At 43.5% G+C, this 16,957-nt stretch overlaps 1 protein-coding gene across 1 annotated transcript; it reads right to left on the bottom strand.

The window, feature by feature from the left end:
* Positions 1-303: 303 nt before the first annotated feature.
* Positions 304-14,971, bottom strand: gnl3l (G protein nucleolar 3 like). The gene is made up of 15 exons (XM_014133266.2): positions 14,708-14,971; positions 14,563-14,603; positions 13,774-13,878; positions 13,530-13,646; positions 13,341-13,424; positions 13,028-13,163; positions 12,820-12,923; positions 12,494-12,638; positions 9,713-9,800; positions 9,452-9,629; positions 9,218-9,360; positions 8,977-9,113; positions 8,717-8,883; positions 593-767; positions 304-395 (listed from the first exon to the last, which is right to left on the bottom strand). The coding sequence occupies exons 1-15, from the start codon at positions 14,721-14,723 to the stop codon at positions 328-330; spliced, it is 1,704 nt and encodes a 567-aa protein (XP_013988741.1). The 5' UTR covers positions 14,724-14,971; the 3' UTR covers positions 304-327.
* Between the last annotated feature and the right edge of the window lie 1,986 nt (positions 14,972-16,957).

Here is a 16,957-nt window from a genome sequence, read left to right as displayed (position 1 = left end):
CAATGGAGCAACAATATTACATTTTATCCTGGTTTAAAGTCAAAATGTAATCTAATCCTTCTTAACTAAGTTTAAGTGGGATTAATTTAAAAATAGGATTCAAGTTTGGTGCAACAAGATTAATAAATAAACCTTTATTAAACCCAGTTTAAGAGTTAATCTATGTTGGTACAACACACCCTCAGTCTTGACATGTAAATGCTGATATACTTTATTGCACATAATGCCTACCACTAGGGGATGTTGTGAATAAGGTTGATGATATTGACTGAACAGAACTAAATAAAAAACAAACAAAACACCCTGTTTTAAATTACCTTTTATTTTTCATATATCTGAAAATGCAAAGTTCATCGCCGTGGTCAGGCTGTCTGAGAGTTTGGTAGCAATTTTGTCTGAAAAGAAAATAGTGAGAATGGAGAAATTGTATAAACTCACAGATCAACCTATCAATTACAGAAGTAATGGTAGACCAAAAACACCTAAACAATATCGAAGTTAAAAACCTCAAGGTAACAAAATATAGTTGTCAAGTGATATACAAACCAAGGATTTATACAACAAATTTTTCATGTTGAAACATAAGACATACCAGATCTTTTCTGTTGCTTCTTCCTCTTCTTCCCAGCAGCCACGAGTGCTTGGCCCTGCTGAAGAGGGTCTACATTCCAGATATCCTTTAAATCGAGGGTCCTGGGGGCAGCAGCATCAACTGAACCACCAGTCTTTGGCCTTGGTGCTTTTATCTCCACAGTCATAGGTCCAAACTAGTGTTAAATAAAATAGACAAGATTTACAAAACACTGACACCACGTTCCTAATATTGGATTCCCCTGGTCAGTATGTCATGGAAAGAGCAGGTGTACTCAAATGTTTTGTACACTGTTTTAAGATGAAAGTCCTTTGATGAATTGCATTTAAGTGGAACCCAGCACAAGTCATAATACCACTGTAAAAGTGGTATCATCTGGGTTGTGTTCAGTAGGCATGAAAATGGGGAGTTGCCTCAGGGACTTTAGCAACTACTAAGTACTAAGCTCAAAAAAATAAAGGGAACACTTAAACAACACATCCTAGATCTGAATGAAAGAAATAATCTTATTAAATACTTTTTTCTTTACATAGTTGAATGTGCTGACAACAAAATCACAAGAAAATAATCAATGGAAATCCAATTTATCAACCCATGGTGGTCTGGATTTGGAGTCACACTCAAAATTAAAGTGGAAAACCACACTACAGGCTGATCCAACTTTGATGTAATGTCCTTAAAACAAGTCAAAATGAGGCTCAGTAGTGTGTGTGGCCTCCACGTGCCTGTATGACCTCCCTACAATGCCTGGGCATGCTCCTGATGAGGTGGCGGATGGTCTCCTGAGGGATCTCCTCCCAGACCTGGACTAAAGCATCCGCCAACTCCTGGACAGTCTGTGGCGCAACGTGGCGTTGGTGGATGGAGTGAGACATGATGTCCCAGATGTGCTCAATTGGATTCAGGTCTGGGGAACGGGCGGGCCAGTCCATAGCATCAATGCCTTCCTCTTGCAGGAACTGCTGACACACTCCAGCCACATGAGGTCTAGCATTGTCTTGCATTAGGAGGAACCCAGGGCCAACCGCACCAGCATATGGTCTCACAAGGGGTCTGAGGATCTCATCTCGGTACCTAATGGCAGTCAGGCTACCTCTGGCGAGCACATGGAGGGCTGTGCGGCCCCCCAAAGAAATGCCACCCCACACCATGACTGACCCACCGCCAAACCGGTCATGCTGGAGGATGTTGCAGGCAGCAGAACGTTATCCACGGCGTCTCCAGACTCTGTCACGTGCTCAGTGTGAACCTGCTGTCATCTGTGAAGAGCACAGGGCGCCAGTGGCAAATTTGCCAATCTTGGTCTTCTCTGGCAAATGCCAAACGTCCTGCACGGTGCTGGGCTGTAAGCACAACCCCCACCTGTGGACGTCGGGCCGTCATACCACCCTCATGGAGTCTGTTTCTGACCGTTTGAGCAGACACATGCACATTTGTGGCCTGCTGGAGGTCATTTTGCAGGGCTCTGGCAGTGCTTCTCCTGCTCCTCCTTGCACAAAGGCGGAGGTAGCGGTCCTGCTGCTGGGTTGTTGCCCTCCTACGGCCTCCTCCACGTCTCCTGATGTACTGGCCTGTCTCCTGGTAGCGCCTCCATGCTCTGGACACTACGCTGACAGACACAGCAAACCTTGCCACAGCTCGCATTGATGTGCCATCCTGGATGAGCTGCACTACCTGAGCCACTTGTGTGGGTTGTAGACTTTGTCTCATGCTACCACTAGAGTGAAAGCACCACCAGCATTCAAAAGTGACCAAAACATCAGCCAGGAAGCATAGGAACTGAGAAGTGGTCTGTGGTCCCCACCTGCAGAACCAGTCCTTTATTGGGGGTGTCTTGCTAATTGCCTATAATTTCCACCTGTTGTCTATTCCATTTGCACAACAGCATGTGAAATTTATTGTCAATCAGTGTTGCTTCCTAAGTGGACAGTTTGATCTCACAGAAGTGTGATTGACTTGGAGTTTCATTGTGTTGTTTAAGTGTTCCCTTTATTTTTTGGAGCAGTGTATATACATATATATATTTTTCTTTCCCCCAGCTTTGGGATGGATGTGTCAATGTGTACAGTCGTGGCAAAAAGTTGAGAATTACACAAATATTAATTTTCAAAGTCTGCTGCCTCAGTTTGTATGATGGCAATTTGCATATACTCCAGAATGTTAGGAAGAGTGATCAGATGAATTGCAAAGTCCCTCTTTGCCATGCAAATGAACTGAATCCCCCCAAAAAACATTTCCCACTGCATTTCAGCCCTGCCACAAAAGGACCAGTTGACATCATGTCAGTAATTCTCTCGTTAACACAGGTGTGAGTGTCGATGAGGACAAGGCTGGAGATCACTCTGTCATGCTGATTGAGTTTGAATAACAGACTGGAAGCTTCAAAAGGAGGGTGGTACTTGGAATCATTGTTCTTCTGTCAATCATGGTTACCTGCAAGGAAACGCATGCCGTCGTCATTGCTTTGCACAAAAAGGGCCTCACAGGCAAGGATATTGATGCCAGTAAGATTGCACCTAAATAAACCAATTATTGGATCATCAAGAAATTCAAGGAGAACGGTTCAATTGTTGTGAAGGCTTCAGGGCGCCCAAAAAAGTCCAGCAAGCGCCAGGACCGTCTCCTAAACTTGATTCAGCTGCGGGATTCGGGGCACCACCAGTACAGAGCTTGCTCAGGAATTGCAGCAGGCAGGTGCTAGTGCATCAGGATGGCCTGGTGTCAAGAAGGGCAGCAAAGAAGCCACTTCTCTCCAGGAAAAACATCGGGGAGAGACTGATATTCTGCAAAAGGTACAGGGATTGGACTGCTGAGAACTGTGGTAAAGTCATTTTCTCTGAATCACCTTTTTAGATTGTTTGGGGCATCCGGGAAAAAAGCTTGTCCGGAGAAGACAAGGTGAGCGCTACCATCAGTCCTATGTCATGCCAACAGTAAAGCATCCTGAGACCATTCATGTGTGGGGTTGCTTCTCAGCCAAGGACATGGGCTCACTCACAATTTTGCCTAAGAACACAGCCATGAATAAAGAATGGTACCAACACATCCATCGAGAGCAACTTCTCCCAACCATCCAGGAACAGTTTGGTGACAAACAATGCCTTTTCCAGCATGATGGAGCACCTTGCCATAAGGCAAAAGTGATAACTAAGTGGCTCGGGGAACAAAACATCAATATTTTGGGTCCATGGCCAGGAAACTCCCCAGACCTTAATCCCATTGAGAACTTGTGGTCAAATCCTCAAGAGGCAGGTAGACAAACAAAAACCCACAAATTCTGACAAACTCCAAGCATTGATTATGCAAGAATGGGCTGCCATCAGTCAGGATGTGGCCCAGAAGTTAATTGACAGCATGCCAGGGCGGATTGCAGAGGTCTTGAAAAAGAAGGGTCAGCACTGCAAATATTGACTCTTTGCGTCAACTTCATGTAATTGTCAATAAAAGCCTTTGACACTTATGAAATGATTGTAATTATACTTCAGTATTCCATAGTAACATCTGACAAAAATATCTAAAGACACTGAGGCAGCAGACTGTGGAAATTAATATGTGTGTCATTCTCAACTTTTGGCCACGACTGTACTTCATACATGCATAATCTATGAGCAGAATTACTGTTTTACCTCAATTGGCCACAAAATCCCTCATTTGAAAGCTAGTGATTTTCTGGAAGCTGTGCTGTGCCATACATTTCCCCTCAATTGTTCAATTAGCCAATGAGCTTCAGCCCCTCGCCATATGAGTGACAGCAAGCAAGATGCACATGATGCACCCACAGCAGAGCGAGAGAGAGCAATGATGTGGTGCACATATCGGCATATGACTTTCGGCTCAAATGCTACTTTAACCCTTGCCTGGCGTTCGGGTCTGTGGGACCCATTTTCAATGTTTACTAAAAGAAAAATTATACAAGTAATTAATTTTTCAACCCGAGTCACATTGGCCTTGGCTCATTTTCTGTGAAGAACATGTGAAATAACAAATCTATTGAGTGCATATTACATACAGTACCAGTCAAAAGTTGACACCTACTCATTCCAGGGGTTCTTTATTTTTACTATTTTCTACATTGTAGAATAATAGTCAAGAGATTAAAAACTATGAAATAGCACATATGGTATCATGTAGTAACGAAAATGAAAACATATTTTAGATTCTTCAAAGTTACCACCCATTGCCTTGATGACAGCTTTGCACACTCTTGGCATTCTCTCAACCAGCTTCATGAGGTAGTCACCTGGAATGCATTTCAATTAACAGGTGTGCCTTGTTAAAAAGACATTTGTGGAATTTCTTTCCTACTGCATGCATTTGAGCCAATCAGTTGTTGTGACAAGGTAGGGGTGGTATACAGAAGATAACCCTATTTGGTAAAATACCAAATCCATATTAAAAACAGCTCAAATAAGCAAAGAGAAACAACAGTCCATCATTACTTTAAGAGATGAAGTTCAGTCAAAACAGAAAACTTCAAGTTTATTCAAGTGCAGTCGCAAAAACCATCAAGTGCTATGATGAAACTGGCTCTCATGAGGATCGCCACATGAAAGGCAGACCAGAGTTCTCTGCTGCAGTTCATTAGTTACCAGCCTCAGAAATTGCAGCCCAAATAAATGCTTCAGAGTAAAGTAACAGACATCTCAACATCAACTGTTCAGAGGAGACTGTGTGAGTCAGGCCTTCATGGTCAAACTGCTGCAAAGAAACCACTACTAAAGGCCACCTAAAAGAAGAAGAGACGTGCTTGGGCTAAGAAACACGAGCAATGGACATTAGACCGGTGGAAATCTTTCAAAATGAGATTTTTGGTTCCAACCGCTGTGTCTTTGAGACGCTGAGTCGGTGAACGGATGATCTCCGCATGTGTTGTTCCCACCGTGAAGCATGGAGGTGGTGGTGTGATGGTGCTTTGCTGGTGACACTGATTTATTTAGAATTCAAGGCACACTTAGCCAGCATGTCTACCACAGCATTCTCCAGCAATTCACCATCTCATCTGGTTTGCGCTTAGTGGGACTATCATTTGTTTTTCAACAGGATAATGACCCAACACATCTACAGGCTGTGTAAGGGCTATTTGACCAAGAAGGAGAGTGATGGAGTGCTGCATCAGATGACCTGGCCTCCATAGTCACCCGACCTCAACCCAATTGAGATGGTTTGGGATGAGTTGGACCACAGAGTGAAGGAAAAGCAGCCAACAAGTGCTCAGCATATGTGGGAACTCCTTCAAGACTGTTGGAAAAGCATTCCAGGTGAAGCTGGTTGAGAGAATGCCAAGAGTGTGCAAAGCTGTCATCAAGGCAAAGGGTGGCTACTTTGATGACCATAAAATATATTTTGATGTAACACTTTTTTGGTTACTACATGATTCCATGTGTTATTTCATAGTTGATGTCTTCACTATTATTCTACAATGTAGAAAATAGTAAAAATAAAGAAAAACCCTTGAATGAGTAGGCGTGTCCAAACTTTTGACTGGTACTGTATGTGGTGTTCAGAGTCCACTGGACCAGAGGTTAATAAAAAAAGTGTGGAAAAGTGTGTGTTGGTGAAATCAAGTAAAACTTATTCAAAATGGTTTGTTGTTTGCCTTACTCCTCCCTGGGGCTGCTGTTTCAACATAGCACCAATAACCTGTCTGTCTCCCGCTTTTCTCACACTCTTTACCCTTTGTAGTGTGTGAAACTCATGTCTTGCGGAAACCTGCAAAATGTTATTACAACACATTGTAAAAAAGCTGTATTTTCCCACACCCTAACCCATCCAGGTATACATTAGGGGAGGGACACAACAAATAGCTTTGCATGTGTGGCTCCTTACCACAATCAATCAGTATGGCAAAAATAATCTCTGCTCAGAGAGCATTAGAAATAATTTTTTTTGCAGAGAGAAGACACGTTGGAAAACAAAGAATTTTCAGAATTTGAGGATCATGTCTCTGTCAATTCAGAGTCTGACAGTGATTTGAAAGAAGAGGTTGAGATTGACCCAGTAGGAGAAATTTTGATGTCAAAAAAATTGTGAAACTGAATGGTCTTCTTACCCAAGTAATGAGACACCCCGCATGGCTGCCAATGTGATAAGGATGCAACCAGGGCCGACGCGGATGGCGGTTACTTATGTGCAGGATATAAAGTATTTTGAACTGGTCATCCCAGACACCATCCAGAAAACCATTCTGGATGGCACTAATTTGGAGAGAAGGCGTGTTTTTTGGAGAGAGATGAAAGGAGATGGACCCAACTCATTTACATTCATACTTTGGGGTTCATATCCTTGCTGGTGTTTTCAGATACAATGGAGAATCCCTGTGTGATGCAGAAACTGGCAGAGAACTTTTCAGTGCAACGATGTCTCTGGAAAACGTCCACATTATTTCCAGGATTATCCGCTTATTATCCGAGACGCCAGACCAACTCGGCGGCAGAGAGAGAAGCTAGCTGCAATCAGGTTAGTGTGGGACAAGTGAGTGGACCGCCTTCCCTTGTTTTACAACCCTGAGCCCAACATTACTGTTGATGAGCAGCTTATGCCATTTAGGGGCCGCTGCCCCTTCAGGCAGTACATACTGTATAAACCCACAAAATATGGAATCAAGATCCGGGCTGCCAATGATGCTGCTTCATCATATGCGTGGAACATGCAAGTGTAAACAAGGAAGCCAGACAGAGGAGCCCCTGAGAAGAATCAGGGGATGCAGGTTGTCCTGAAACTGACACAGGGACTCCGTGGCCACAACATCACATTTTCAAACTTTTTTTTTTTTTTTTTTTTTACTTCGCACAAGCTGGGACTGGAGCACCTGACGATGGTAGGAACAGTATGAAAAAAAACAAGCCAAAGCTTCCACCTCAGCTGTTGAATACACAAAACAGGCCTATCAATTCCTCTAAGTTGGTGTTCACGGCCGACACGTCCCTAGTCTCCTACATGCCAAAGGCAGGCAAAAAGGTGGTACTCATGAGTACGCTGCATAGGGATGGGAGAATCTGTGGCCAGGAACATCAAAAACCACAAATCATAGTGGATTACATTGCCACAAAAGGAGGGGAGGACAATTTAGACAAGCTGGTGACTGGCTACAGCTGTGATATTCTTCAACATCTTGGCTTAGAACACGTTTGTCATCTGGATGGCGTTGAACCCAGATTGGAACAGATGGAAGCTCCGGAGGAGACGGCTCTTTCTAGAGGAGCTGGGCAAGGCATTGGCAAGACCTCAAATCCAGAGGCAGCAGCAGATCAAGGACCCCAGCTTATGCAGCCATCGTGAGGGGGATTCAGGAGGAGGATGCTTATCACCCATCAGTCCGTCTCACAGAACCAACAAAGCCAATACCGGAAGTAAGTGTGAGTGATGTTGTTGAATGTGTGTGTCTGACTCTCCTACCTTGGCCTGCTGTAACTATGCATGTGACTATGTATGTGAGTGAGTGTGTGAGACGTTAGTAAAATTCCTGAACTAAGTGTTTTCATCATTCTAGGTTGCAGCTGGTAGCAACAAGAAGCTCTGCGATGTGTGTGGACCCAAGAAGGACAGGAAGACAAAGTACACATGCATCAAGTGCAAGAAATACATTTGCAACACACACACAGTAGAACTCTGTCCCTCATGTGGTGTGTAGACCGACCTTAATGTGTGTTCAATGGGGCTCATTTATAATTTCCATAAAATACAGTATGTAAAATTTGTCCTTCCAAATTGTTCAGTTCAAACCAATAAACATCAAGTGATGAAAACCTTGTTTGATTTATAATTGTTCAAGATAAACATGATTTTTCTACCCATGTCTTGATTATAATTGATTTGTTTACAAAAATAACATTTGATCAATAAAAAAATTAATTGCGCTTTTAGTGATAAATGTGATCTAGCAGAGGTAAATATTAACCATCTATGCTGTCTATATTGCTTGTAATTGATAAGTCAACATCTAAGTATTTTTAAATAAATGATTACAGCACTGTTTTAAAAACCCAATAATGTAGTGGGTCCACCAGACCCACAAACATTAGGTGAATAACAAAAACATGATCACCACACAAGAGTTAAGAACTAAAAATGTCTAAAAAGTACCACAGAATCCGTTTAACTTGTCAAGTAAAAGCACTGCAATACCTCAGGGTCCTGATCATCATCCATGGGTTCAGTTTCATCCTTGGACTCAACCTCATCCAAAGCTCCACCTTCCATTTCCAGGTCACAAGGTGGTTCTTCTTGACCACCCTGAGTCATCCCAGCAGTTGCCATGCAGAAACCCATTTGGACATCAGTGCAAGACGACACTACAAGAAAAACAAACATTTAGCACAAACTCTTTTTATCCAAACATACTTTTCAATTACTAGGTAACTGTCAAATGTGTGCGTGTATCCTACCAGCTAGCACTTCCTGGTTTCCCTTCTCTAGTTCCTCCCAGTCGAAAGCTTTGCCCATCTCTGCCACAATCTCAGCACTGATATGAGTGGGAAGAGTGTGCGTCTCCGGAGGGTGTGTAAAGTAGCTGATCCTACCCCTACATGACCGTAAATTAAACAGAATAATGGGACATTATTAGGTAGGGACGGTGTTGCTTTGAAAACCTCAGATGTAATAAATGTTTTTGCAGTTTGCACCCACCCTGTCCAGTCCATTAGGACACTCTTTGCCGCCTTGTCATTATCAGGCACTCCTCCCTTCCTCAACTTGCCCTGTCGGTGCGCCAACAAAGCCAGGAACTCGAGAGCTGTGTGGAAGTCTGGAACACCATAGTGTTCCATGATCTATTGAAAAATTAAATGAAATAATATGACATGGACGAAACATTTGTCACATCATTGCAGTGAATGTGCCTTTAAAATAATCTTTGGATACCTGTGTCTTATTGCAGCGTCTTAAGATGGCTTCGACTGGAGGTAGAGGGTCTACAAGCTGCTCAATCTTTACACAATTCCGAAGGATCATGGCCGCGTCAGTCGTCGAGGTTGCCATTACAATGCCAGGACAATCTAAAAGCTTGATGTGCTTGTCCAAGTGTATTTCCTGAAGGCACCTAAAAGCCATCATACAGGTCAGTCAAGCAAGGGAAGAACATGTAGGCCTAGACATAAATAAAGCCAAAAGTTTTATACTTACTTGGTTACACCAGGTGTGGCTCCAACATTGCATGCACGTGCCCGCTTCAAACTGTTTATCAGACTACTCTTTCCAACATTGGGAAAGCCTGAAAAAAAGAAAACCATCCAAAATATTGCATAACTTCAAACCTTTGCCCAGTTTGAAAAGTCTGGAATGACGTGGCAATGATCCTTCGAAATTGTGTGAAGATTGAGCAGGTAGCCTAGAGGTTTGGCGCGTTGGGCAAGTAAGTGAAAGTTTGCTGGTTCGAATCCCTGAGCCGACTAGGTGTTTATTTTTTTTAATAAATAAAAATTTAAAATAATAATAAAAATATATTTAAAAAAAAAAAATCGGTCAATGTGCAGTTGAGCAAGGCACTGAACCCTAATTGCTTCTGTATCAATAAAGTGCATCGAGGACTTTGTCATCACATTGACTGCACGTACATACCCCAACCAGAAGCCATGGATTTACAGGCAACATTCGCACTGAGCTAAAGGGTAGAGCTGCCGCTTTCAAGGACCGGGACTCTAACCTGGAAGCTTATAAGAAATCCCGCTATGCCCTCTGACGAACCATCAAACAGGCAAAGCGTCAATACAGGACTAAAATCGAATCGTCGGATGTGGCAGGGCTTGCAAACTATTACAGACTACAAAGGAAAGCATATCCGAGAGCTGCCCAGTGACACGAGCCTACCAGACGAGCTAAATAACTTCTATGCTCGTTTCGAGGCAAGTAACACCGAAACATGCACGAGAGCGTCAGTTGTTCCCGGACGACTGTGTGATCACGCTCTCCGCAGGCGATGTAAGACCTTTAAAGAGGTCAACATTCACAAGGCTGCAGGGCCAGACGGATTATTAGGATGTGTACGCCGAGCATGCGCAGACCAACTGGCAAGTGTCTTCACTGACATTTTCAACCTCTCCCTGTCTGAGTCTGTAATACCAGCACGTTTCTAGCAGACCACCATAGTCCCTGTGCCCAAGAACACGAAGTTTGCCTGCCTAAATGACTACCGACCCATAGCACTCACGTCTGTAGCCATGAAATGCTTTGAAAGGCTGGTCAAAGAGATATACCTGCTGGAGCGCGTGCTATTGGTGGGTGCTGCTACGGTGACCAGTGAGCTGAGATAAGGGGGGACTTTACCTAGCAGGGTCTTGTAGACGACCTGGAGCCAGTGGGTTTGGCGACGAGTATGAAGCGAGGGCCAGCCAACGAGAGCGTACAGGTCGCAGTGGTGGTAGTATATGGGGCTTTGGTGACAAAACGGATGGCACTGTGATAGACTGCATCCAGTTTATTGAGTAGGGTATTAGAGGCTATTTTGTAAATGACATCCCCGAAGTTGAGGATCGGTAGGATGGTCAGCTTTACAAGGGGTATGTTTGGCAGCATGAGTGAAGGATGCTTTGTTGCGAAATAGGAAGCCAATTCTAGATTTAACTTTGGATTGGAGATGTTTGATGTGAGTCTGGAAGGAGAGCTTACAGTCTAACCAGACACCTAGGTATTTGTAGTTGTCCACATATTCTAAGTAAGAACCGTCCAGAGTAGTGATGCTGGACGGGCAGGCAGGTGCGGGCAGCGATCGGTTGAAGAGCACGCATTTACTTTTACTTGTATTTAAGAGCAGTTGGAGGCCACGGAAGGAGAGTTGTATGGCATTGAAGCTCGTCTGGAGGGTTGTTAACAGTGTCCAAAGAAGGGCCAAAAGTATACAGAATGGTGTCGTCTGCGTAGAGGTGGATCAGAGACTCACAAGCAGCAAGAGCGACATCATTGATGTATACAGAGAAAAGAGTTGGCCCAAGAATTGAACCCTGTGGCACCCCCATAGAGACTACCAGAGGCCCGGACAAAAGGCCATCCGATTTGACACACTGAACTCTATCAGAGAAGTAGTTGGTGGACCAGGCGAGGCAATCATTTGAGAAACCAAGACTATTGAGTCTGCCGATGAGGATGTGGTGATTGACAGAGTCGAAAGCCTTGGCCAGGTCAATGAATACAGCAGCACAGTATTGTTTCTTATCGATGGCGGTTACGATATCGTTTAGGACATTGAGTGTGGCTGAGGTGCACCCATGACTAGCTCTGAAACCAGATTGCATAGCGGAGAAGGTGCGGTGGGATTCAAAATTGTCGGTAAAACTTGAAATCGGCCCTAATTAATCGGTCGACCTCTACTACACAGGGTAGTGTGTATGGCCCAGTACATCACCGGGGCCAAGATTCCTGCCATCCAGGACCTCTATACCAGGCAGTGTCAGTAGAAGGCCTTAAATATTTTGTCAAAGACTCCAGCCACCCTAGTCAAAGACTGTTCTCTCTGCTAACGCACGGCAAGCGGTACCCGAGTGCCAAGTCTAGGTCCAAGAGGCTTCTAAACAGCTTCTACCCCTAAGCTAATCAAATGGCTACCCAGACTATTTGCATTGACCCCCCACCCTTCTACACTGCTGCTACTCTGTATATTATCTATGCATAGTCACTTTAATAACTCTACCTACATGTACATATTACCTCAATACCGGTGCCTCTGTACCGGTACCCCCTGTATATAGCCCCGCTATTGTTATTTACTGCTGCTCTTTAAGGATTTGTTATAATTCTCTTACTTTTTGGCAGGTATTTTCTTAAAACTGCATTGTTGGTTTAAGTAAGCATTTCACTGTAAGGTCTACACCGGTTGTATTCGGCGCATGTGACAAATACATTTTGATTTGAAGAAGCTCTGGATAACAGCGTCTGTTAAATGACTCAAATGTACATTTAAAATGTACCCACCAACCACACCAACAGTGATGGCTGTCTTAATGTCCAGGTTTCGGCAGTAGTTCCCCAAAAGTTTCATCAGGCATTCCGCACCCACACAGGCACTGCTACCTAGGAGCTCAGCGGTGGCCTGGGTAACAGGTACATTGCTTCGCTTCTGCAAATAGAAAACATAAGTATAGTTACTAGATCCTAACTGAAAAAAGTTTATTCAGTTTTCATCTAGTACATAGGTCCTTATTGCTTAACAGTAAAAAACAAATATTTTATGTAACTTAAATTGATTTCGTTAAACTATCCTGTCCATGTTCTACATAGTTCTGAATAGTCTGACTCACCAAATTCTTGTTCTGTTGTTGCGTTGAGGCTTTGAAAGCCACAGTGGGAAATTCATTGCGAAGGTACTTGATCCATTTCTCCACAATCTCCTTGGACACCAGGTCTAAGAGTACAGTGGAAAGACATGTTTGTCAGTTAAAGATAATATGGCACCATGCTTTCTAATGTATAAAACTATGCATATTAATGAATCTCTCACACACTCACCAATCTTGTTAAGCACGAGGACTATTTTCTTGTCAGTGCCGCTCTGAATGACAGCCTGCTCCACCTGAGGACAACGGCAGCCAAGAGGGTCACGGGCATCCAGAACCTCCAGAATCACATCAGAGGCCTCAACCACCTTTTATACAGAACAGGGAATACAACACATTGTTATACTATAACTTGTAAGCACTACACACAGGTACAGAAATGTAATGTAAATAAATGGGTATCACTCAAGTGCAATACTGCAAGTTGTTACACACGTGCTACTGTGCACACTCACAGACAATTGTACTCGATTAAGAAAAGTTACCTTTTTGAATTCCCTGTAGTACGCCTTTCTTGAATTCTCATTTTCAAAATTGACATGCTTCTCTAAACTCTGCATCTCAGTTTCCTGCAATCAGAGAACACAAAAACACTCATGACAAGCTTTCTCATTTAATGTAAAAAACAGCATTGGGAGAGCTGCTCTTTCTATAACCTACACGAGTTAAATTACCCTCTGCTCAAACTCTCTTTGTCGCTCTAGAATATCTCTCTGAAAACTGTCCAGACTTCTCCTCTTCATCTGCTCCTGTTCTCTTGACAACCTCTGCTTTTCTTGGAGCTCCTGAAGCTGACCATGGCAAAGAGAGCAACATATTTTAAATACCTATAAATCATTTGCCAAACCAGAAGAATTGTGCCATTGTCATGACATAAATTAACAGTTGTAATAAAAATAAATGTATATCATGGTTCACCCTTTTCTTCCGGACTTCTTCTGGTTTTCCATACTCTTTGGAATGGCGTGCATTGGACAGCTCTGAATGCATTTTCCCTCCTTGAGTCTGTTGTCCATCTTTGCCCTCCAATTGAAATTAAAACTCCAATGAGATATGGCCACCGACGTTAACATAACATAAGTAGTTAAACTATAGTTAGTTAAGCTATAACTAGTTGGTTACAGTATACAAAATGTGTACAGTGCGTCATTCCCCCCCCCCCCCCCATTATTTAACTAGGTAAGTCAGTTAAGAACAAATTCTTAATTTCAATGACGGCCTAGGAACAGTTCCTGTAACCTTTTCAGTTACTAGTCCAACGATCTAACCACTAACCACTAGGCTACCTGCCGCCCCGTTTACTTCACACGGAGTCGGACAAAGGTATTATATTGGGCTGCAGAGACATTTCTCAGGTCATTTGCTATGTTTTTGTCAAAAACTGAGGTTTTGTGAAGTTGTAGCAATCTATGTTGTACAGTATACGCCAAAATGGGGTCAGCTGCCTGGCTGTTGTGTCCAATGTGGTTACAACAGGCTAACTTAGCTAGTCGCCGCAATTAGCATCTCTTGTGTATTACTACTATACTCACCAGCGACGCAAGTGAAATTCAAATGATATTATATTGTATTCAACATTATGGCTTGCAGCGCGCTGTTCTAAAATATAATCTATTGGAAATTGTTCGACTGTGAATAACATATTGTTAGTTATAACTTTACAATCTGGCTAACGTTCTGAGTAGCAAGCAGGCTAGCTAAACATACCTTTTGTTTTCCTTGGAAAAGTATTTTCGCTCGCTTTTGTTCTGCAAAAGCCAGAACAATAAAATAAGTTACACATCAACCTAACTACAATGTTGATAAAATGTTTAAACTATCAAAGTCAAATAACATTTATGTATTTACGCACTTCTGGCCTTCGACATGATTCCACATGTGGAGTGGTTGGTGATGGATTGCGCGGATCTGACGTCAAATCACTACATCAGGTTAACGCTCTTCAAAATAAAAGCTCAGCAAACCCAAAAGACAAGAAGCGCATGCAACTGCAGATTATATGCCCTGAAACCGCATGTCTGCGATGCGAACTTGTTTTTAAACTTCTTCTGCATCTTCTTCTGTGGGGGTTTATGGCAGACTACATCCTATGAGGTGTATTGCCGCCACCTGCTGAGTGGGGTGAAAACGGGGAAAAACATACTCATGTTAAAAAAAACGTCAACAAAAATGCATAGCCTTACTCAAAAATGTACTCAGATCCCTACACAGGCTCTGGGGCCTTGTGAGGGGGGAACATAGTTAGTCAGTATTCCCTGTAATGTTTTTTTTTTTAATTATTATTATTCGTTTGGCCAGTACAATCTATCCCTTGGGCAATACAAACAACGAAATGAACCTTCTTTAACACCTTCATTCTCAGGCTGCAGGGCATCCACTGCTTCAGCTATTTGCACTGCCTCTGCAAAGGAGACATGCGTGACAGACCTTGATCCTTGCTACTACTCAGAAGCTCTGAATCCCACCACAATTGCAGCACCATGTTGTTCTTCTTCTTGATGAAGTTTAACGGCAGTTGGCATCCAAATCAAATTACATTTTATTGGTCACATACACATGGTTAGCAGTTAATGCGAGTGTAGCGAAATGTTTATGCTTCTAGTTCCGATTTTATCTAACAAATAATCGAACAAATTCACAACGACTACCTTACACACACAAATGTAAAGGGATGAATATGTAGATATGGATGAGCGATGGATGTGCGGCATAGGCAAGAAGGGGCGGTATATACATATGAGATGAGTAATGTAGGATATGTAAACATTATTAAAGTGTCGTTATTTAAAGTGACTAGTGATGCCTTTATTAAATCCATTTATTAAATTAGCCAGAGATTTGAGTCTGTATGTTGGCAGCAACCTCTATGTTAGCGAAGGCTGTTTAACAGTCTGATGGCCTTGAGATAGAATCTGTTTTTCAGTCTCTCGGTCCCAGCTTTGATGCACCTGTACTGACCACGCCTTCTGGATGATAGCAGGGTGAACAGGCAGTGGCTCGGGTGGTTGTTGTCCTTGATGATCTTTTTGGCCTTCCTGTGACATCGGATGCTTTAGGTGTCCTGGAGGGCAGGCAGTTTGCTCCCGGGTTATGCATTGTTCAGACCGCACTACCCTCTGGAGAGCCTTGCGGTTGAGGGCGGTGCAGTTGCCATACCAGGTGGTGATACAGCCCGGCAGGATGCTCTCGATTGTGCATCTGTAAAAGTTTGTGAGTGTTTTATGTGACAAGCCAAATTTATTCAGCCTCCTGAGGTTGAAGAGGCACTGTTTCAGTTTGTCTGTGATGTGTACGCCGAGGAACTTAAAACTTTCCACCTTCTCCACTACTGTCCCGTCGATGTGGAAGGGGGGGTGCTCCCTCTGCTGTTTCCTGAAGTCCACGATCATCCCCTTTGTTTTGTTGATGTTGAGTGAGAGGTTATTTTTCTGACACCACACTCCGAGGGCCCTCACCTCCTCCCTGTAGACCGTCTCGTCGTTGTTGGTAATCAAGCCTACCACTGTAGTGTCGTCTGCAAAATTGATGATTGAGTTGGAGGCGTGCATGGCCACGCAGTCATGGGTGAATAGGGAGTACAGGAGAGGGCTGAGAATGCACCCTTGTGGGGCCCCAGTGTTGAGGATCAGCGGGGTGGAGATATTGTTTCCTACCTTCACCACCTGGGGGTGGCCCGTCAGAAAGTCCAGGCCCCAGTTGCACAGGGCGGGGTCGAGACCCAGGGTCATGAGCTTAATGACGAGTTTGGAGGGTACTATGGTGTTACATTTTGAGCTGTAGTCAATGAACAGCATTCTTACGAAGGTATTCCTCTTGTCCAGATGGGATAGGGCAGTGTGCAGTGTGACAGCGATTGTGTCGTCTGTGGACCTATTGGGGCGGTAAATAAATTGGACTGGGTCTAGGGTATCAGGTAGGGTGGAGGTGATCTGATCCTTGACTAGTCACTCAAAGCGCTTTATGATGACAGAATTGAGTGCTATGGGGCGATAGTCATTTAGTTCAGTTACCTTAGCTTTCTTGGGAACAGGAACAATGGTTGCCATCTTGAAGCATGTGGGGACAGCAGTCTGGGATAGGGATTGATTGAATATGTTCGTAA

Source organism: Salmo salar, chromosome ssa12, assembly GCF_905237065.1.
Source record: "Salmo salar chromosome ssa12, Ssal_v3.1, whole genome shotgun sequence".
Lineage (NCBI taxonomy): Eukaryota > Metazoa > Chordata > Actinopteri > Salmoniformes > Salmonidae > Salmo > Salmo salar.
Note: the sequence above shows the minus strand (reverse complement) of the source record. Positions and strands in the feature narration are given on the sequence as shown.